This window comes from Callorhinus ursinus, unplaced genomic scaffold (assembly GCF_003265705.2).
Source record: "Callorhinus ursinus isolate GAN/ISIS: 27379988/994484 unplaced genomic scaffold, GSC_fseal_2.0 scaffold35, whole genome shotgun sequence".
Lineage (NCBI taxonomy): Eukaryota > Metazoa > Chordata > Mammalia > Carnivora > Otariidae > Callorhinus > Callorhinus ursinus.
The window spans coordinates 15,219,322-15,242,391 of record NW_027397097.1 but is presented as its reverse complement, the minus strand read 5'-3'; the positions used below and the strand labels follow the sequence as shown (position 1 = coordinate 15,242,391).

Genomic DNA, 23,070 nt, shown 5'->3' with positions numbered 1-23,070 from the left:
TAGGATGATTTTGTCATGGAAAATGTCATCACCGCAAAAAGATACAGTAATATTAAGAAACATTTTGCTTAAAGGATTGGTCTTGTTTCTCATTGAGGGAATTCATTGCTTTTTCCATTCTATTGTCATCATTATTAAGAGCTGTAAATGTAGAAATATTAAAGAATTGAGCTTTTTCCATTTTGGTTTTTCTTAGGATTCACTCCATCTCCAGTTGCACAACCACATCCTTCAGCTGGCCTTAATGTTGACTTTGAATCTGTGTTTGGAAATAAATCTACCAATGTTATTGTAGATTCTGGGGGTAAGAAAAATTGTTTTATTAATATTACTATAATGTTCTCATTTAGGTTCTGTGCGAGGACAGATAATAATACTCTTTTGAACATAATGTAATAGATTAAATTGGGGTAGCCAGTGAAGTTGTTCCTCTTCTCCCAGCCACTAGATGAGAACTTCAAGGGATTACCCTTTTCTTAGTGGCAGTTTTGACTCTGGGAGGATTTTGTTTCTCCCAGAGCTAGTGAGATCTTGCTCAGATTAGATTGGTAAATTGCTAATGACTTTGTGTAGAATGTTGTGCTTTGTAGTCATTACAATTTTTACCTTTACTGAAATGAAATTGGCTTTTTTGAAAAGTAGGAAAATAAAACCTTTGGTACCTGACTTGTTGAGACAGTCTGTATTTAAACAGCTAGAATGTATTAAATATTAGAGCTATTGGGGCTTTTTGTTATTTTAAGGATGGTTCTTTCTATAGTATGTTCATTTGTCTTAAAAGAACTTACATAAATTTGTAGAACCAGGTTTCCATTTGTTTTCATTTACTATCTTGTTAATTTGAAGTTTGTGAAGATTAAGAGTTTCCATAAAATTTACTATTCTTAGCATGAGATGACCTTTGATTTTGGTTAGTAAGTAAGTTCAAGTCATTTAAAGAAACATATTGAGGCATTTTTGATTTTATACTATATAATTACACAAAAAGTAAGCAAGCTTATAGAGAGTGTGTGTGGACTAAGATTTTTTTTTTTTCTGTGCACTAGTAGGTTTATAATTATATTTTTTGATGCATTTGACTTTTTCCTTTTGAGTTTGTCTTTCCGGGAAAAAGGATAAAGTAAATAGAGATCAACTGTTCATATTTTGTAAACCACCATTTTTAGTGACTTTCTTTTTCAAATTCTCTATTATTCCTAGATCATGCTATTGAGTCCTTTAGTGGGTTTGTTTGATTGGATTCACTTTACCTTCTCACTTTGGTAGAGAACCTTAAGGGATTTTATTGTTTTCATTTCTAAGTAGTGTTCTAGTTTAGTAGATGGTTTAATGTAGTTGGAGCATAAGGTTAGCAGTTTCTTAGGTATAATTTAGGTTAACTGTTTTTAGACAGAAGAAAAGTAATAATCAAATGGTTCATTTTCACTTCCTTCTAATGTAGTGGTTTACATATACCTTACGTTCTCCACTCTGAAGACTGTAAAGAGGTCTATAAAATATTTCTTAGAAGAAGCATTTTTCAAAGGAACAGAGATGTATTTTTTATCTCTATTTCTTCAGGTATAAGTAAATCTTCAGAAAATTTTGCCAGTGAGGGGGAGAATTACATTCCATTCCCTTCTCTTTCACAACTTTGGAATAAGAATTGTTTATTTGAATGCTTCTTTCTTCATTCCTTTTAACCTTAATATACTTTTGTCATGAAATGAGACATGATTTCTCCCAAAGCAAATTTGCCTTTTCAATCAGTTCACTCTGAAACAGTGAGTTTCTCCCTTTTCCATTTAAAGTCATTAATTAATGCCCAGTGTTGTGGAGGACTTTTCCAGCAAACAAGTAGAAAAGGCAGAGATCTCCTATAGAAAGCTATAGCACCATAAAGTCCCTTACAAATCCTATTTCATCTGTTTGTAACTTTAAGGCTTTGATGAACTAGGTGGACTTCTGAAACCAACAGTGGCCTCTCAGAACCAGAGTCTTCCTGTTGCCAAACTCCCACCTAACAAGTTAGTATCTGATGACTTGGATTCATCCTTAGCCAACCTTGTGGGCAGTAAGTAGTCTTTGGATTCTTTTAATCTTCTTTACGATAAATTGTGTTATAAAAATGAGTCTAGTTTTTAAATGCTTTATTTCCTGTCCTAGATCTTGGCATTGGAAATGGAACTACTAAGAAGTGAGTGTTCTATATGTATTATTTCCCCCATGTACCATTTAGAGGTTGATTTGGCTTTCATCTCAAAAATATGTGTAGAGCTTTTGCATCTTAAATGCTTTTTGTTCACTCTATAGTAAAGAAGCTTTATAATTACAGACATTTAACGTTCTCACTTATGTTTATTTAAAGTGATGTAAATTGGAGTCAGCCGGGTGAAAAGAAGCTAACTGGAGGATCTAACTGGCAACCAAAGGTTGCACCAACAACTGCTTGGAATGCTGCAACAATGGTGAGTTGAAAAAGCCCACGGTAACATGACTCATTTGGGAGAAAAACATGAAAATGTTTTTAAAGTGATAGCTGTAAGTAGGAAGATTGTTTATTGAGTTTTAGATATATAAGTAATTTGTATTTTTTTTTTTTTAAGGAAGCTGATTATATTTCCCAGGTATATTTTAGTAGCTAATATTTATTTAAGGATTACTTTGTGCCAGCCATCATTTTAATAAATAATGTGTGACTTTATTTTCTGTAATCCTCAAATAAACCTTTTGTGGTGGTAACTATTACTGTCCCCATTGTGCAGATGAAATGGAGGCACAGAGTTATTACATAATACACCTAGGATCCCAGAGTTCTTAAGTGATTGGGTAGATTTTTAGAACACAGGAAGCCCAACCTCAGAGCATAAACTCTACTGCTGATCTCAAATTTATTATTTATTTATCTAGAATATAGAATCTTTAGTGTTTTTCTGATCTCACCATTGGTAAAGAAACTATATGTGCTTGGTTTTGTTAATATTGTCGAATAGTTCATAGAGTTGATTTTCCTTACTTGCTGTAGTTATATTCTTAAAATCCCCTGAACACTGAACCATTGCTAGGTTCATACATACATACATATATACATACATACATATTTCCTCTAGTAATGGCTCATGGTTCACTGATTTAGTGTTGGGTTGCTTTAACAACATAAGTGCAGCAAATAAGGAGACTCAGCTATACGTGTGTGTGTGTACATACACACACACACACACCCCTTACATTCATTATTATCTTAAATCCTAAAAAATTCTTGTTCTAGTAGATGCCTTTTTTTTTTTTTAACAAAAAAGAAAATCCAATTCGTAAGTGTTAAGTGACTTACCTGAAGCTGCCGCGCTCACAGGTGCTAGACTTGAGAATCTAGCTCTATCAGGCTGGCTCCACAGCCAGAGCAGTGTGCAATACACTGCACTGTTCCCTACCTTCTCAGTCCCCTCTGGTCATCGTTATAGCCAAGCTGAAACAAGGCAGAACCTCACTTTGTTCAACCTCAGCTGAGAACGAAGGTATTAGGCAGCAAATTTTTCACCACTCTATGCATGTCTGTCAGTGACCTTGAAAGTACCACAAACATTGATTTTGGGGGTCACAAATTTTAGCAAGTAAGCAGATTTATCCACTTTTTTTTTTTTTTGGTAAATTTAACCACCTTTTTATTTATTTATTGATTGATTGATTGATTGATTGATTGAAGATCTTATTTATTTATTTGACAGATAGAGAGCTCTAGTAGGCAGAGAGGCAGGCAGAGGGAGAGGGAGAAGCAGGCTTCCCACCAAGCAGGGAGCCCGATGCGGGACTCGATCTCAGGACCCTGGGATCATGACCTGAGCCGAAGGCAGCCGCTTAACCGACTGAGCCACCCAGGTGTCCTTAACCACCTTTTTAAGGCAACAGTTTTTCATTGATAGAGTTCACTGCCATTACTAATAATAAATCCTTGCATTTAATTAGCTTGTTAGGTTTTTTACACATACCCTTACAATCTTGAGTCTGTTAACAGTGCATTCTTGGGGAAGTTTGAATTGATAGCATTCCAGTTACAAGAATAAAGTTATGCAGTTTTTCTTTTGTAAGTATAAAGCATCTAGAAAGCAGATTTTAGTTGAAATCCATTCCCTCTGATCTGAATCCAGTGTTTCTCTGCACTGTCACATACCTCACTGACCAGGGGATGACAAGAGGTTAGGTTAGTGGATTTTTATAGCCTCAGGTGTGAATTATACACTGATAATACATGAAGACTGTTATAAATCCAAATGCTGATATGAAAATACAGTGAATATTTTCTGTTTTGTATTAAATTGGTATTAACCTATTTGAAATATTAGAAGTTTGTAGATAGCACTTGACTTAAGATTGACGACCAGAATATAATAGGCATTTAACCATTTAGAATTTGTATGTAAGTTGATGATGTTTATGGTACTCTGTCAATGTGTGTTACCTCTTAAGAATTTTGTTAAAATATTTGTATGTATGTATTTCATAGTTTCTTTTTAATGACTAACATATAGGGCTGGTGATGTGATTCACTACTTAGATAGACTGCTGCTTATGACGTTTCTTTACATTTCTAACCTTTTTATTAATCCATAAACACTGTCAAGGTTTTTGAACTTTTTTAAGTTAAAAAATTCATTGGTATTTTATTAATATATATGATGATGTTATGCTACAAATTCTTTTAATTACTGCTTGCTTTTTTTCTGAATGGTAGACATACAATGCAACTCTCTTTATATGGGATGCACTGAATTTTGCAGTGTTGACACTACTGCTAGATTTTATGTTTTATGATACGTGTAATAAACTATTAGATATGTAAGGGGATTATGCCAGAGACTAAATTTCCCTTGTCAACCTTGATAGTGTTTTAGTATAGGTGTTCTTCCATTAGATATCGGAAATACAAGGGATTTTAGGTAGTTACTGAATGTACATGTGAACTAAAATGCTCTCTCTGTATTTTCTGTTGTGTAAGTACTTGTTCTAATCCAGTGTTATTGCATTATGTAATTGTTCTCCCTGGGAAAAACAGAATGGCATGCATTTTCCACAATACGTAAGTGACCAAAAACTAGCCTTTTTGCAATAAATTGGCATGCTATTAACCACTGCTGTAGCAGAATCTCATAACCTTCCAGCTATTACTTGTTTTCACATTCAGATTTTCAATGTGCCAAAAATTCTTTCTAGCATCTACTGATTTCATGGATGTGTTGCAGAATTGATTCTGATGGTGGCATGGGAAAGACAGATTTTTTTTTTCTTGCTTAATATTCTGCCATTTGCTGCCAGATGGCTGGGTGTCTTTGTGTGTATCTGTGCTGCCACTATGCACTTGATGATTTCTGAATGAAGGGAAATGTTGATTGTGGTAATGTTGAAAATAACAATTGCATGAAATCTTACAGGCTTCTGCTGTACTTGGCAGTTTGTCTACTGCTCTTGCAGCTCTCGGTTTTTAAGTAGGGAGAGACCAATAAGTCCTACATGCTCACTCAAATACTAAACTTTTAACTATTCACTTTAGTTATGCTTCATTTAACTTCTCCATGCATATGTTCAAATTGCCATATAATTTCAGTTATTTTTTATGTTTCAGCAGTGTTATTGGTCTTTCTCCTGTATTCAGTTTCAGTTTTCATTATAACACACACACACAGGGAATGTTGTTAAGACAGCAAATGTATCTAAAATGATTTTGTGCTCAGATTGTGTATTTACAGAGCATGAGGTGTAGGGTAGAAGGTGGAGGGGAACTTTAAACATCTTAGGGCTAGGTGGCTCTTTTAAGAATTAAAGCATAAGTAGATTTAAGAATTTCTTGCCCCTCCAAATTGGTGCTTTGCAGAAGATAGTTTAAATAATTTACAGAGTAAATTAGAAAAAATGCTAATATATGTACTCTGTATAAGAATTGTGTGCATCATAAAAATAGTCATACTCCAGTAGTGTTTTGAAATCTTTGGGGTTCTTTGAAAAAAAGTGAATTGAGGTCCTTAGAATAATTTTTTGGAAGATCAGATTATTAATTGATTTGGGATCTTTAATTTTTTTTTTCTTTCTCAAAATACTGAAGCACGTAGGAAAACATTCACTAATACTACTTCTGGGTAAACTTTTTTTTTTTTTTTTAAGATTTTATTTATTTATTTTAGAGGGAGACAGCGAGAGAGAGCATGAGCAGGGAGGAGAAGGAGAAGCAGGCTCCTCGCTGAGCAGGGAGCCTGGCTCTGTGCTCCATCCCAGAACCCTGGGATCATGACCTGAGCCAAAGGCAGACGCTTAACTGCCTGAGCCACCCAGGTACCCCTGGGTAAACATTTTTTATGATAGTGATAGACTTTAAATTTTAGAATTTTCAGTATTTTTTTTAAATCTGAAGATCTTTAAAGCTATAAAAAGCACATTGTAATTTTAGATCACTGTTGTATCTAAGTTTAAATGGTATTTTCTAATTCTGCTTTTCTGCTAATTTCGAGACACTCTTTCATTGAGCATTAGTTGACACAGATTTATTAATGATCATAAGTGTCACATTTAATCACAGCTGTCTTAGCAATTCTTTTTAGTGGAACTACAGCTATTGATTCCTTGAATTCAGTTGACATAATATGAGTTATACATCCTTGTTTATTTTTTCTCCACCATGTCAGGCACCCCCTGTAATGGCCTATCCTGCTACTACACCCACAGGCATGATAGGATATGGAATCGTAAGTACTTTTCCAGACACAACTTTTTGAAAATAGATTGATTCATATTTAACATGACTTTTTACAGACTTAACTAAAAAAAGAACTTGGTGACACACATACCTTTAGTGCCTAACATAGAACCTTGTATCATAGCATTGGTTTCATAAATATTTCTAGAATAGTCATTATACAGCAGATATCATTTATGAATGTTCACAGTATTACTTGGCTTATTTTTCCCCTCATAACTTCGCTAAGTATTTTATACTTCATTACACACTCATTTAAACATCCGTGTTAACTCCAACCCTTTATTTGTGTTACCTTACATTAACACCATTGAAGTCTTATAACCTTAATACTGTAGGGGAAGGGAGGAATTAACATTTCTCAAATTGTGTAGGGGTAAATTTAGTCTAGTACAGGCCAGAGAAACTTTCCTAAGACAGTGATTGCTACCATGCAGAAATAGTTGTTTTACCTTTAAGCTGCCCACAGTCCACAGTCTACACTGCCCTTACTCTCCCAGCTGTCTTAATATGTAGACCCACTTAGATAAGAAATGGAGGGAATGGCTTCAGCCCCCTGTATGTGTTGGAGGAACTGTTGCTGGTAGGAGGCAACGTCACATCCCGTGGGGTTGCTACTGTGCTGCTGCTTTAGTATCTTAGGAAGTAGCTTGGAGTTGAACTGAAAGGTGGAACCTGTAGGAAGGTAAGATTTTAGAGTACGGCATTTTAACCAAAATAATGTAGTGGTGTGTATGTTCTGTTTGGTTACTTATTTGTGTTAATTTTATACCATGGAGTAGTAGTTTTTAAACAGAGAAATGGTTGGTTGAGATTCTATTTTCAGTTACTCAAGAATGAACTAATCTCTTCATGTGTTATTTAAGCCTCTTCTTGGTTCTCCCTAACAATAGATGAAATAAAAGGAAAGAACCATAGAGCGTAAACCTCTTCAAAGAATCAACTGTATTCACTTCGGATCACTTGCATATGGCATAAGAACTGATAAAGACAGTTTACTTTGAAATATCTTAGCCATTTTACAGTTTGAAGTTTTCCTATGTTTGCAATTTCAGAATTGCAAATTTGATAATTTTGGATTGGTTAAAATTATTTTGTCTGCCATACTGTAGAAAGGTTTAAATTTTGCTTAAATTTAAGGTTTTCTTTTTTTTTCCACAAACCTTAAAAGTGTACACATTTAAGACTTAAAAAAAACTCTTAAGAATTTGTAGCTGTCAATCTTATTTGTATTCAAAAGAATTTTTTCTTTGAGTTAAAGTAAAAGTACTAGTACATTCCATTCCTGTCATCCTTTTTTTTTACTACTTAAGGAAGATGTTAGTCGACATTAACTAAATTAATATTTTTCTATTTTTTTTAGCCTCCTCAAATGGGAAGTGTACCTGTAATGACACAACCAACCTTAATATACAGCCAGCCTGTCATGAGACCACCAAACCCCTTTGGTTCTGTATCAGGAGCACAGGTACTAATGTGCCACATGTAATTCTTAATGTGCCTGATGTGAGAAGGATAGAATACTAAAAATTCCTTTTATACAACTTAAGAAACAAATTATGTTTTTCCCCTTGACGGTGGATGTTATTTGCTTCCTATCTTTATCATCTAAAAGAGCTTTTAAGAATATTGATTATTTGGAAGGAACGGACAAGCAGATTACAAACATTTAGAATGGAAAATTCTTGACAACTTGTAGTTGGTCAGTGCAGAGGATGGTTTTTCTGAGGTTAAGGAACCTATTTTCTATTCATGATTCTGGCTTGCTCTCCTTTGTGAACCCTAGAAACCTTGAACTCTCTAGTGTTTTGGCTTGAATGGTGCTACAACAAAGGTGTTGCCCTTGGGATATTTGTGAAACATGGCAAGTCTACAAAAAGTTGTGAATGTTATTTTTTCGTTAGATAACTTCCTGCCACTGAGCATTGTATTTAAAAACAAATTAGTGGGGTGGGGTGGGAGGGTGGGAAGGCAAAAAATCCTTGAAACGCCATGCTGACCTAATTTCTTTAAAGGCGAGACTTTGCTCTTCAAATGTTTCTAAGACCCTCTCCCGGTTCCTGAAATTTCACCCCAAATAGTAATACTTTTTCATCCCATTATTGTTAGCATTAGGGGAATCTGGATTTAAAAAAAAAAGCTTTTCCCCACTATGGTTAGAAGATATGTGCAGCTTCTTTGTTACTCGTGGCATACTAGTGGATGAGACACTCAGGAAGTGATAGAATGGCTTCTCATTCTTTGTCTGTGGCCCTGCTCCTGTTGTGTGACACTTAGAAATAATTATGCACATTTGTTAAAGTACTCCTTTCTTAACACTGCTTCTGATGCCAACTGATTGGTTACTTTCATGTGTTTAATACTTGAAAACATTGGTGTGAGCATTTGGTAATGGGCTTGTTATTCCTTTCCCACTGGAATACATGTAGTATTTACACTTGCCAGTGCCTACAGTGTTAAACTACCAATATTAGTTTGTATTTGTCCAGTTTGAATCTAGTCTATGTATTTCATAGACTCATGAACCATTGGCAATCAATCCTTTTGTTTTTTAGTCTTTTTGAGTATTTAACTCATAATTGGCATCTCAGGGAGTACCAGTAACTTGGAGTGGATAGTGAATTTAGTTCTGATTAAAAGGTAAAATCCATGTTCTTTGTAATTCATATATTTGCCCAGATGCCACTTTTTCCCCCCTTTTTGTTCATGTTAAAGTAACCTTTCTTCCTGTTCCTTAGTCAAAGTATTTACAATGAAGATAGCTGGAAATGAGAGTAATTGATGCAGCCATAACTTTTTTATAAGTCTGTTATTTCGCATGTATTTGGTTTTATAAAATGGATTATGGAGATACATACATATATATGTGTGTGTGTGTGTGTGTATATATATATATATATATATATATATATATATATATATATATATTTTTTTTTTTACCACTAGTAGTTCTAAATACTGGCTTTGCTAAAGAAATATACTAGATTTTATAATCTTAAAATGTTGATGCTTTCCCTATTGGTGTAGATGTTTTCTTGAGATTGTATGTCTTCTCATGTCCTTTATTTTTTCTTTCAGTTTTTTTCTTTGTTGCTTATACTTTTAAGTCAGATATATATCATTTATTTTTTTAAAGATTTATTTATTTTAGAGCACATGCGAGTGGGGGGGGGGCAGAGGGAGAGAAGCGGACTTCCCACTGAGTGTGAAGCCTGACGCGGGGCTTGATTTTATAACCCTGAGATCATGACCTGGGTTGAAATCAAGAGTCGGATGCTTAACCAACTGAGCCACCCATGCACCCCTATCATTTATTTAAATTTTTTTTTCTGTATAGACTAAGTGACTAGCACCTTAAATGTATTTAAGAGAAAAAGCCTTAATCCAGTGCTATAAATTTACCAGGAACTGCTGACTACAGTAAGTTTTTCCCCCATGTGTGGCTGACCCTATGTCCCCAGTTTGGGTCTTGTCTTGCAGGTTCCTGTCTCATAAGCAGAATACATTATAACCTTAAGCTTGGATACCTTAACCTGACATTTTCCAAGCACTTATTATTTCACCTTCTTCTCAAAATAATTTTTAAGGTAGATGGGCCTAGTGTCACCATCCCATTTTATAGATTGAGAAAGCTGAGACTTGGAAAGGTTCTTCAACTAAGTAAGTGCTGAAATGCAACTTATGCCCAGGAATCCCTGGTTTCTGGTCCAATGCTCATTTGTAACACTTTGCCTCTCTACTAATGGGATTGGGCCCATATGCCTACTATACTAGCACTGTCTTCCTTTTGGGCAGCAGTGAACCACTCTGCAAATCTTTGGGTTTCTTGCTGGATTATAAACTACATTTACACATTTCAGAATATAACTTCTGTAGATGTGAAGAACATCTGTAGTTTTGGGAATGCTTTTAACCTTACTCAAACATTTTATATGAATTTTGCTTTAAAAAGAAAAAAACATGGTTTAAAAATTTGTAGTAAAAATCTGCCTTTATAAAAAGTAGCAGCCCCCTAGCATCTGCTCTTATTCTAGGTTTTATATCCTGTTGCCTTCTAAAAATCCACATAACTCACTGAAACACCAAAAAAGTACAAGAATTTCCATGGGCATGAAAAGAGACAGTGACAGAAATACCTTTTCCTAATGAAATTAGGAAAGAAGAGAAGAGAATGAGAACATTAGAGTAATAAGTTTCAAGTTAAGAAATAAAATTTGATGTTAGTCCTTAACTCTAAATATAGATTGAAGAGAGCACATGAAGGAAGCAAATGGATAACTAGGAAAAGAGAAAATCAGGTGGCAGTGAAGTGGCTCAGAAAAGCTTCAGTCAGTTTCAAGCAATTGAAAATCAGACTCTCAGATTTTTTTTTTTTTTTTTAAAGATTGTATTTATTTATTTCAGGGAGAGAAAGCACAAGCAGGGGAAGGGGCAGAGAATTTCAAGCAGACTCCATGGTGAGACTCTCATGACCCTGAGATCATGACCTAAGCCGAAATCGAGTCTGATGCTTAACCAGCTGAGCCACCCAGGCGCCCCAGGATCTCAAATCTTTTAATGTTACTTTTCATTCCTTTTCCCCTTTGTTCTCCAACTGTTCATCACAAAGCCCCATTAATTGTTTCTCTGCTGTCATTAGATCCATCCTTCTTGCTTTCTACAGCCTTCACCCAGATTGGAACCCTTTATCTCATGCTTATTTTACAACAGTCTCCCTGTGTTTCTTACCTTTCTAATTTAATCCATTCTGTAAATACTGGAATAATCTTCTATGGGCAGTATTTTTAGCATCTTATCTCCATATTTAGAAATCTAAGGAAGTGAATCTAAATATAACTGAACATAAAAGCCATCCCCTTAGCTTTCCTTCTTTCTTAACAGCTACCTCACAAAAGTGTGCATATTTGTAAGAGTAATAGTGAGTAAACAGAACATTATTAGGTTCTTCAATTCCCATGCCTTTACAATTCTCAGTAGGTATCCAGTGTTTTGCTGCTTGTCTGTGCCAGAAAGCCTTCATCTGTCATAAAGTAGATTTATTCTTTGTTCTTTTTTTTTCCTTTGAAAATGTTTTTAGTTTTTTTAAGGTTTTATTTTAATTCCAGTTAGTTAACATACAGTGTTATATTAGTTTCAGGTGTACAATATAGTGATTCAACACTTACATACCTTACCCAGTGCTTATTCTTTACTTATTCTTTAGTCCTCTCTCATCCCTTTCCAGTACTTCTGAGATCTGAAGTTCTTTTCCTTATCCTGCATTATTTTTCTTTATAGAAGTTATTATATTACCTGACATCTCTTTGTCCTGTCAGTCTATCCACCTATCCATCCAGTCCCGCAAGAGACTCCTGAAGTGAATTATAAGCCTCGTAGAGGCAGGCTTCTGTGTGTTTGTTTACTTCTGTGTCCCTGGTTCCTAGAACAGTGCCTGACTCGTAATAGTTTTGAACATTGTCAAACAAGAACATTGTCAAACAAGTGAATCTGGTTGAAAACTAACCTTTTCTATTATGTAACTTACTTGTTCTTCATTGATCTCTCTTCTTACTTACTTAATAACCATTGTGTAATAATTTATAGCCATATTTAAAATTGGTTTAATTTGTTAGCTAATAGTTACTGTAAGCTAAAATAGCAGATGACAGTCACCTAAGAAATGAAGATACCTTTAATTTCATGATTGAATATTTTTAAACATTAAAAATTATGCTGTTTATCTTTTTTTTTTAAGATTTTATTTATTTATTTGACAGAGACACAGGGAGAGAGGGAACCACAAGCAGGGGGAGTGGGAGAGGGAGAGGCAGGCTTCCCACAGAGCAGGGAGCCTGATGCGGGCTCCATCCCAGGACCCTGGGATCATGAGCTGAGCTGAATGCAGATGCTTAATGACTGAGCCACCCAGGTGCCCCTAAGCTGTTTATCTTTGAATTAGGTGAGATTTTTTTCATGCTTTAATTTTTAATGGTTCTGAGCCAGTCCCTTGGATTAATTTTTGCCCATTCAAATGCTAGTTGTAGGGGCGCCTGGGTGGCTCAGTCGTTAAGCATCTGCCTTTGGCCCAGGTCATGATCTCAGGGTCTTGGGATCAGCCGCATGCTCTGCAGGGAAGCCTGCTTCTCCCTCTCTCACTCTCCCTGCTTGTATTCCCTCTCTCGCTGTCTCTCTCTCTATCAAATCTTTAAAAAAAAAATGCTAGTTGTAACCAGAATAATTTTTCTTAATGAATTACCTTTTAGTTCTCTCATTATTTTCCTCCCTTTTTTCATTTGGATTCAAAATTCCTTGAGGACAGAGAGAACATGGTAAAGTAAACAGTAATTTAAATGTAAAATGAAATCCCATCAAAATAAAATCTTTTAATCAAATCCCAGTTCTACACCTATTGCCAAAAATCTTTCCCTGATCCTTGAAGTGCTTTTTGGGACCTTTTACTCACCCAGGGCATAACTTGTATTTTCTGGTCTCTTGCTCACTTACTTTAAATTAATATTTTTGAGAGTATCTCAGCCCTACCAGATATGTTTATCTTATTGCCATTTAGTGAGGCATTCTAAACAATTGTGTTCTGTGTCCTACATTATATCTAGGTTACTCTAAGTGCTGCATTAGTATTAGCTAATACCTTCCAGATGGCTCTTAGCTCAGACTAGACTACTCTGTTCTTTACAATATTGTCTTTAATTTAATAGACTACACTGTAGTATTGAAATTATGCCTTCCTCTACACTCACCCTGCTCTCCCCTCATTTTTTGTCCTGGCTTATTCTGTAATTTTTAGGTATTTTTATGTAACTGTTAGTTGCTCAAAAATATGGGGATTATGTTCTTCTGTTTCATGCCCAGTATTGTAGCTTTTAAGAAAAAAAATATGTTCCGCATTAGTGTATCTTCCTAGATGTTTGACTACATGGAAAATACTAGATCCCTGTGGTTAGTGATTTTTTTTTTCCCCTCTTTTCATGCTTCCTCCCAGTTTTGCTCATTGATGGCTTTTTATGAGTGTGTTTGCTTATTAACTTGAAGAGAATGAGGACTCTTACTCCTTCTCTTAATAGTGTTTTATATAAATCTTACTGGTACTTATTGGTGTATACATTGAAATGTCCATTGCTGACCAGTAGTTTATTAAACTCATTCTGCATTGCATTATGCAACTTTTCTGTTAAAAGCATGAAGACAGTTAATCTAGTTAGTTTCAGTTTTCTTTTGAAGTCACTATGATGTGCAGTAATATTCTTTTAGTGGATGTTTATCAGGCAATTTAGATGTTGTTGAAGATCTTGGGGGGAGTGGGTGTTATGTTAGTCACATTCTTATCACTTCCTTATATGAGAAACTTACTCTGATCCCATACCAGTCTATTTTCCCAAAAGCAATATAAAAACCAGAGAGTTAACATAAGGGTATTTAATTTTTAAAATAGGCTATTAAAAGTTTTGTTGGTTTCTTGATTGGTATTGGTTTTTGTTTCGTTTTGTTTTAGTGGAGGGTTGCCAGTTTTATTTATGGAGGATATGGCTAAAGACACAAAATGGCTGCTGTGTTTTGTTTGTAACGGCCAGTTTTAAGTAAGTCTGACATCAGTTAAGTGTCTGAAAGGAAACAATGGCTTGTTGTGAGTGCCTTTTACCCTTCTAAATAGGGACACTGTTGGATATAGGAATAATTCAAGTCTTAAAAAAATTGCCTTTTTAATGACTTTCTTGTGTGTCAGAACTAGTGGCTCTTTTTGCTGTTAGGCTTAGTTTCTTATTCTTTTCTCTTTTTCTTTCTTTTCTTTTCTTTTTTTTTTTTTTTTTAACTTTCCTGGTGTGTTAATTGTGGGTGTTGGCAGTGCCTCTTCTGTCAGCTGATCTGCCCAGCTGGATTTCTGTTAAGAAGGCCTTTTGCCTTGTCAGCAGTGCATTATGCTCATTTATCCTTGCCTCCTAGAAGAGATCGTCAGGGAGTTTACTTTGGGAATTGGGGATTTAATACCATAGGTGAGAGTGGTTCTGTAGTCCCTGGGGCATACCTGAATCAGTCAAAACAAAAACTTGAGTCCCATCTGCTGACAATTAATAATAAGACTATAGAGTAAGACCTTTTTACTGGGTTTTTGCTAAGAACATTCTTTCTAAAAGGTAGAGATCTAATTTCTTGTCTTAAAAAAAACCAGAACATATTCTTAAAATCTTGAATGACTGTAAAGTTCTACCTCTGTGATGAACATCAGTGACCATATACAGCACTGTGTGAATAGAAAATACAGGGGTGTACTGACTGTCTTAATATTTACTAGAGAAGTCCCTTTAAAAAAATTATTTCTCTCTTACCACTTTAACTTTTACCTGTATGTTAAATATAGCCATAAATTTTAGCTGAGTTGAAATTAATTGGGATAGCAGATTTTAGAGGGGAAACAAAAGCACCTGCCTTGGAGTCAACAGATCTGCATTACAGTCTACTGTTCATGTCATGGGGCTGCCCCTAACAATGTATACCACAAACTTGATGGCTGAAAACAGGGCCCCAGGCCATGCTCCTGCCAAATCCTCTGGAGGAAGATCCTACCTTTCTTCTTCCACAGAGGGAAAGTGGTAGCCCCAGTCATTTTTTGGTTTGCAGCTCTAGCACTTCTAGCGTCTTCCTGTGTCTGTCTTCATGTGGCATTTTTCTCTTATAAAGACACCAGTCATTGTATTAGAGCCCTTTTAATGACTTCATCTTAACTTCATTACATTTTCATAGACACTTTCCAAATACGGTCACATTCATAGGTCCTGGGGATTTTTGTGAGAGGACACAATTCAACAGAGTGTCAACACCTCACTAACCAAGTGTTTCAGGGCAAGTTGACTGTGTAACTTGGGTAAGCCTCAGTTTCTTTTTTTTTTTTTTTTAAAGATTTTATTATTTGAGAGCAAGAGAGAGAAACAGCATGAGAGGGGAGAGGGTCAGAGGGAGAAGCAGGCTCCCTGCTGAGCCGGGAGCCTGATGTGGGACTTGATCTCAGGACTCCAGGATCATGACCCGAGCCGAAGGCAGTCGCTTAACCAGCTGAGCCACCCAGGCGCCCGAGCCTCAGTTTCCTAATCTGTAAAATGGTAATTTTACCTTGTGTACTTTATAAGTTTGCTATAAGGATCAAATAATAATATTTGAAATTGACTTAGGAATGTGGAGGTTTATTTTCCTTTATTGATTATTATAAGGAACTTTTTTGTTTTTAGAAGAAAATTATATAAGGTTGCCTTATTTTCAGTACTTATCTCTGTTCCCAAATTCTAATTTAATTTGTTCTAATCTAATACAGTTTATATTTCATTGCATGCATTACAAATAATCTTGATTGTAAATAATTCATGCTTCATTATTTTGAAACCTTAATTATAACTCGTATCTGACAATGTCAGATAAATACACGGACACAGGCCACGGTGGTGACAGGGCGGCCCTGCTGAGCATGGTCTACTTTAGGGCATGAATCATCCATGTGCACAGTAGATTGTGGACACTGTTCACAGGAACCAAGCCACATCATTCTTCAGGAATTTATCAGCAGCACTTTAATTGGTTCAACGTTTGTGGAATGTAGTGTTACCCAGAAATATAAAACTTTAGTTTATAATAATTAAAATATTTATTTGGACCAAATAAGTTCATCTGTTTTGTGGGGAGGGGTAAACCTTTTTGGAAATGTCTAAGTCTAAAATTCTCTCCTTAGACATTTTTAGTGGAAATTCAATATATAAATCAGGTAAAAGCGGGTAGCCTAAATATGGAACACAGTTTGGAAATTTTTTTTTTTAACCAAGCTGGAGTGCCATATTTCCAATACATGGCAAATAAGGGGTGTATTATAGGCACATTTAATTACTACTTTGTCTTACAGTAAGAAGTTGATAACAGTAGGAATCAGCAGTTTAAGTGGGACTTTAAAAGGACTTCTCTCTCTCTCTCTTTTTTTATTTTTATTTTATTTTATTTTTTTTAAAGATTTTATTTATTTATTCATGAGAGACAGAGAGAGAGAGAGAGGCAGAGGCAGAGGGAGAAGCAGGCTCCCCACTGAGCAGGGAGCCCGATGCGGGACTCGATCCCAGGACCCTGGGATCATGACCTGAGCCGAAGGCAGACGCTTAACCATCTGAGCCACCCAGGCGCCCCTCTCTCTCTCTGTTTTTAAAGATTTTATTTATTTATTTGACAGAGACACAGCGAGAGAGGGAATACAAGCAGGGGAAGTAGGAGAGGGAGAAGCAGGCTTCCCGCCGAGCAGGGAGCCCAATGCAAGCAGGGAGCCCAATGTGGGTGCGGGGCTCAATCCCAAGACCCTGGGATCATGGCCTCAGCCGAAGGCAGATGCTTAACAACTGAGCTACCCTGGCGTCCCTAAAAGGACTTCTCTTATCCTTGGAAGCACTTCTTATATAAGAAGATGTTTATTTTTAGCTATGTCAGTTAATATTTTCTCCCATCAGTTTAAGAAATCTTGTGATCTATTTCCCTCTCCCCAGTTTGGTTTTCTTTAACTGTCAGTTTAGGTTGCCATAATTCTAATGAGATGATTTAGATGTCATTTTTTTTTAAATGTTTTATTTATTTATTCATGAGAGTCAGAGAGAGAGAGAGAGGCAGAGGCAGAGGGAGAAGCAGGCTCCCCACCTACCAGGGAGCCTGATGCAGGACTTGATCCCAGGACCCTGGGATCATGACCTGAGCCGAAGGCAGACGCTTAACCATCTGAGCCACCCAGGCGCCCCTAGATGTCATTTTAGAATAACTTACAGCTTCTGTGTTAACAGTTTTTAAATTATTATAGACTCTGGCAGTAGTCTGATGCCCCTAAGATGAGTAATGCTTTGAGGGTGACAGGAGTAGTGTTGGCATAACTTTGTGATGTTACTGATGGACAGAGGCCCAGCACAGGGTTACGTTAAACACAAACCCAAGAAGCAGCTGTTAGAGGCAGTAGACTGAACCTACATACAGGGCAGGCCCTCTATATACAGTAGAGAAATCCTCTCTTTTAGCCACACTTCCCAGAGACAGCTGAGGAATAGCATCATCTTTTAAAGTTTTTGTTTATTAGAGAGCAAGAGAGAGGAAGAGAGAGTGCACTAGAGGCGGGGAGGGTCAGAGGAAGAAGCAGAAGCCCTGCTAAGGAGGGAGCCCAGTGTGGGGCTTGATCCTGGGGCTCAGGGATCATGACCTGAACCGAAGGCAGACAGACGCCCAACCCAGTGAGCCAACCAGGTGCCCCAGAGCATTGTCTTTAATAATGCTACACTGTATATTTATATCTCTATGTAGCTGGATCCAGTTGTGCCACTAGTGTCCTGGCTATGTTCTAAACATCCAAAAACAACTTCTTGTTCTGATGTTCTGTAACTCTGTGTTCAGTTTATAACCAATGTTTCTCTCTCTTCAATGTTTTGATTGCACAGCATTATCAGGAAAATATTTTTTAAGCATGTACCCTTGTACATACAGTTAATGTATATTTATAAATTATGTATTCCTACAACAATATATTAGGTACATTTAAAAACAAAAATAGAAGTGTTAAACAGGTAAAAATTAAGAGAGAAGTTCTAGTATTTTCTACTAATGTCCTACTTTGGAGATTATTTTTATTTTTATACAGAGCTTGTTTTATCACCAAAAAGCATTTTAATTTAACATGTTTTAGAATGCTTACCTATGTGTAAGTCATTGCTAATTTCAGAACAAGAGACAGGAAAATATGTTTCCTACATCTGCGGAGCCTAAGGGTGAGTATAATACGGACACACAAGTGACTGGTTGATGGCAGAATAAGAACCATTATAAGAGAAACAGAGTGTTGAGAACACAGTGGAGAGCAAGGGCGACACAGATTTAATGACGTTTGAGCTGGGCCTCTTATACAAGAATAGATAAGCATTTGATTGTAGGTGATAGGGAAGTTTGAACTAGTATTTGAGCTACTATTATTTGAACTACTAATATATGCCAGGCAGTGTACTGGATGCTTTTTGTATATTTTCATTTAATCCTCAAAACAGTCTTAAAGGGAGATAGAATATTGGGTCTAGATATATTTAAGCCCCATTTATAGAAGAGGCAGGATTAGATTCAGTGCTATCTTTCTATAAAACTGTCATCCCAAAGGAAGTATACCCATTTTTCTCTTAAGATGTTGACTTTGCTTCTCTAACAAAGACAAAGTGAGTCTCTACAGCATTGCTATTTGGTATCCAGGCTTTTGGGTGACTGCAAAATTCAAATGGAAAGAAAAGATGTGACAGAGTTTCTTCTCCAAGAATGTTAAGCACAGCTAGTGATATGTCAGAAGTTTATCCTTAAATAACTCAATTCTTTATTCTCCTGTAAGCTTTTAGTTGCACTAGTCTCACTTTGAGACTGCTGTTATTTTCTTGTTCTGACCTGAAATTTTCTTTCTTTGGTGTTGAACAGGAGTTTGATGAAGGAGTAACCATTTTTGTTTTATGACATTTGGTTGCTAGAATTCTTTTTTTTTAAATCTCTTAAGTATGTTTGACTTTTATTAAAGTTATGATTTCTGTACTCTGCCTTTATTATAATAAACACATGCTACAACAACTATAATAAACACATGCTACAACCATGGGTAACATTAGAATTTTTTTCCCATTTCAACATTATATTTTAAAGGTTGATTAGAATGAAGGGAAAGGGTGGAGGAATTTCAGCTAAGAGTTACTATCAGTTACTTATAAATCTTAGTATTTCTATTTATATGCTGCTCTTCTTTCACTATTTCTCAATATTTTATTTTCCTATAAAATGAGAAAGGAAGACTATGTATTAGACTTACAGTAAGAGTGACTACTCTTTGAAAGCATATTCAGTTGTGGTATAGGTCAGTTTAATTTGAATAATAGCTGTGCTAATTTTTTAGCTCTGTGGGAGTTGGTATGGAGGATATTTGAAATAAATGAGTAAGAGGCCATGTTTTATTTAGTTTTTAAAGATTTCATTTATTTGTTTATGGGCAGGGAAGAACTCGAGTGGGGGAGGGCCAGAGGGGGAAGGAGAACAAGAAAATCCTCAGTAGATTCTGCCCTGAGCATAGGTCTCAATCCCATGGCCCTGAGATCATGACCTGGGCCGAAATCAAGAGTCCGATGCTCAACCAACTGAGCCACGCAGGTGCCCTGGATTTTTTTTTTTTTTTTAAATAGGCTCCTTGCCCAGCATGGAGCCTTACGCGGGGCTTGAACTCATCACCCTGAGACCAAGACCTGAGTGGAGATCAAGAGTTGGACACTTAACTGACTGTGCTCCCTCCCCACTCCATGTTTTGGGTTTTTTGTGATGACATATTTGTAGTAGGATTTTTTTTTTTTTTTTTTTAAGAGAGCACACATTCCTAGTATTAGCAGCCCTACATAGTCTCTAATTTACTCATAGAATGATAAGTAAAGGAAGGTCAGCTCTTTTACTTACAGGTGACTTTTCAGACTTTTCCAATCCCACTGCTTCTCACCCACCAGGATCCTGTTGGCCCCTTCATGCTCTTCTGTTCTTCCTGCTTTCCTTGAGCAGTAATTGGGCTATTGCAGCATATTTCCTTTTCTTTTTCCTTACTTACTCTCAGAGCTTGCTACTTTCTCAACAGTGCATGGTGTGCCTGTGCTTTGATGCAGGTGCCAGGAAGAGGTGGGCACAGGTGGTCCAGGGCTGCTTCATGGCCCTGCCTTTAGCACTCTGTGGTCAGCCAAAGCAGTCTGGGCCACTGTTCCATGTGCTTGAGATGAGTTTGATTACAGTAAGTTTGAGCTTATTACAGGGGTATTAGATCTTGTTTTTTCATGTTTTAATTTGGCTACATATTTATAAATGAAAGTTAAAGGTATGTGGATTTTTCTAATTTAAGTCAGAATGGAAGCATTAGTTAGAATCTGGCACTTTTTTCTACCCAAGGAACTTGATCCTCTAACATTTGTAAGCCTGTAGGACATATCTCTAGCAGTATGCACTCACGCATTCAGAAGAATAGAAGTGTTCCCTTTTAGCATATTCTTCGTGCATTTTCCTCTGGGACTGTCGGGTCTTCAGACTGCCATCCTCATGAAAACATGACTAAGACATTTTACTGTGGGGCTCTCGTAAGAAACTTGAGATTTTGGATGCACTTTATCCACAATAAGGGATTTTTGGTGTTTTTGTTTGAACTTCAAGTGAAAGAGAAAATCTGTTTTGTAGAGAAAACCAGTTAATCTTAGACTCTCTCCAGCTCTCAGTGACTGGTGATCACTTTACTTAAAATCATTCTGCTTCTGAATGGTCATCCATGGTTGGTCAGAAGTGGGGAGGAGGAGACATCCTTCCAATTGTGTTGTACCTTACTTTGTCTCTACTGGCTGTTACTTGAATCCCCAAATCCAGACTGCTGCTCCGTCCTACCATTTGTAGCTGCCTGTGTAAGTTCATCATCCTTTCCGTTGTCTCTTCCCATTGTCTTTGAACATTTATTTTTGAGGGCAAGGTATGGATTAGGACAGTAGCTCAACCACTAAAATAACTGAAGATGATTTCCAAACCTTTAAATTGCTTTTGGCATCCACAACAACAAATTGCGTATACTTGTGATGTAATATTTGCTGAAAGTCATTGGCTATTCATTCTCTGTAGTGCTTTTCTTAAATCAAAAGGTAGAAATGAGATCACTTTGAACCAGCAAAAACAGATGATGAGGATTGAAATTCGTTATAGGATTTGAATGTTGGAAATATGAATTGATATATTCCCGCTTAGTCAACTTCGATTTAATACTCACTTGAACATCCCTAAAAGGACAGCTCATTTCATAACGCTTGCATGCCTCTGCAGTCTTATGCAGGGGGGAGGAAAAAAAAAAAGTTTGTTCCAAACTAAAAGGATTTGTGTTTGGTTTGAAATATTCAAATTAGGTTTGGTGAAGGAGCTACACATATGAAAATGAACATCGTTATTCTTCAGGAACTGGCTGTCTTTGAGGGAATACTAATGATATGTTATTGAGTTTAACAAACTATTTGCCTCACCATATATTCAAATTAAACGATAGCAGCTAATTCCAAGAATCAAGCAAATGTAATCAAGTAGAAAACAGAATCAGTAATCTTAAGTATTCCCTATTTTCAGGGCATATGCGGGCAGTTAGACTAGGTGACCTCTAAAGTCACTTTTACCTCCCAGAGTATATGCATCAGCTACAGCATGTCCAGAGAAAGAGCAGGAGACAACTCCATGTGAAAACAGTATGAGCACTGAGGACAGGACTTTCCACCTCTTAGGAAAGAAGGAAAGACTATTACGGATGAATGTATTGGGTCTGGACTGAGGTCAGAGTTTGCATAGCTTTTGACAAATAGCCTGGACACACTAGAAGCCATCTTTCCTCAATTAAAAAGAAAAAAATCACAATTATGCACTTTCTTCCCCTCTTTCCCCCACCCACAATAGAAGTCTTAACTGTGGGTCAGCTTTTATCAACCTTTTTGAGTAAAAAGACTATTCCTTTGGAATTTCAGAAACAATTTGTTTTCTGAAAAACACATGCCATTGGATACCTTTAACTTCACATGTGATTGAAACTTTTGTTTTAATAATTCCATTTTCTACAAAGGCTGTCTTTATATTTATTAAAGATGACAAAACAAAAACCACTTCTTCTTTCATTACATTTTCTGCTTTCATGTTCTGTCATTCAGAGATCTTTTTTTCTTTCCCTCTCTCTGTCTTCTTTTCCCCCAGCTGTCGGCAGCATCCAGTCCCTCCAGTCACAGTCCTCACAGAGCTTCAGGAAAGGACCCTTTTGCAGAGCTCTCTTTGGAGGATTTCTTATAAATCACTTTAGGTATTGCTGCTTGTTGGGTGAGATGGGGACTTAAATACTTTTAAAAGTTTATCAAATATTAAACACAGTTCACTCTTCTCCTTTGTTTCTTTAAAGAACTCTAGGTTCTCGCTCTTCCTCCTCCTCCTCTATTCTTTAGGTGAAGAATAAAAATAGATCAAAATAGGACCTAAGGACAAACAACTTTTGGAAAATACCTTTAACATAATTAGAAGGTGTGAAATCAAAGAACCATCTCTCATGTTTACATACAAGCATCCACTGCTCATAGCAGATGGATGGGATCAAATATACCACCCTTAAAAACTGGGTGTTTTCATCAGTCTTAAAAGTTGTATGGAGAACAATGCAATTCTGCATGTTGGATTAGAGCTTGACTAGGAGCATCTCTAGTTTGAATATAATGTCCCTGAACATGATTTGTGAAGAATTCATTTTAATAGTTTCTTTTTAAAGTGTTATATTTATGTGTGCCTTTTCATTTAAAAGTAGT

General features: G+C 36.3%; 1 protein-coding gene across 18 annotated transcripts in view; it reads left to right on the top strand.

The window, feature by feature from the left end:
• Positions 1–23,070, top strand: part of PICALM (phosphatidylinositol binding clathrin assembly protein) — a 105,827-nt gene that overhangs the window by 80,622 nt on the left and 2,135 nt on the right. For 6 of the 18 annotated variants that reach the window (XM_073879832.1, XM_073879831.1, XM_025894285.2 and 3 more), the window contains 8 exons: positions 197–304; positions 1,922–2,053; positions 2,146–2,176; positions 2,348–2,447; positions 5,030–5,053; positions 6,651–6,710; positions 8,085–8,189; positions 22,475–22,577. In XM_073879832.1, coding sequence (XP_073735933.1) covers positions 197–304; positions 1,922–2,053; positions 2,146–2,176; positions 2,348–2,447; positions 5,030–5,053; positions 6,651–6,710; positions 8,085–8,189; positions 22,475–22,567 — 653 coding nt within the window. In that variant the 3' untranslated portion in view covers positions 22,568–22,577. The remainder of the gene's footprint in view (positions 1–196; positions 305–1,921; positions 2,054–2,145; positions 2,177–2,347; positions 2,448–5,029; positions 5,054–6,650; positions 6,711–8,084; positions 8,190–22,474; positions 22,578–23,070) is intronic. The other 12 variants (XM_025894287.2, XM_073879833.1, XM_025894293.2 and 9 more) reach the window with 5 other exon arrangements.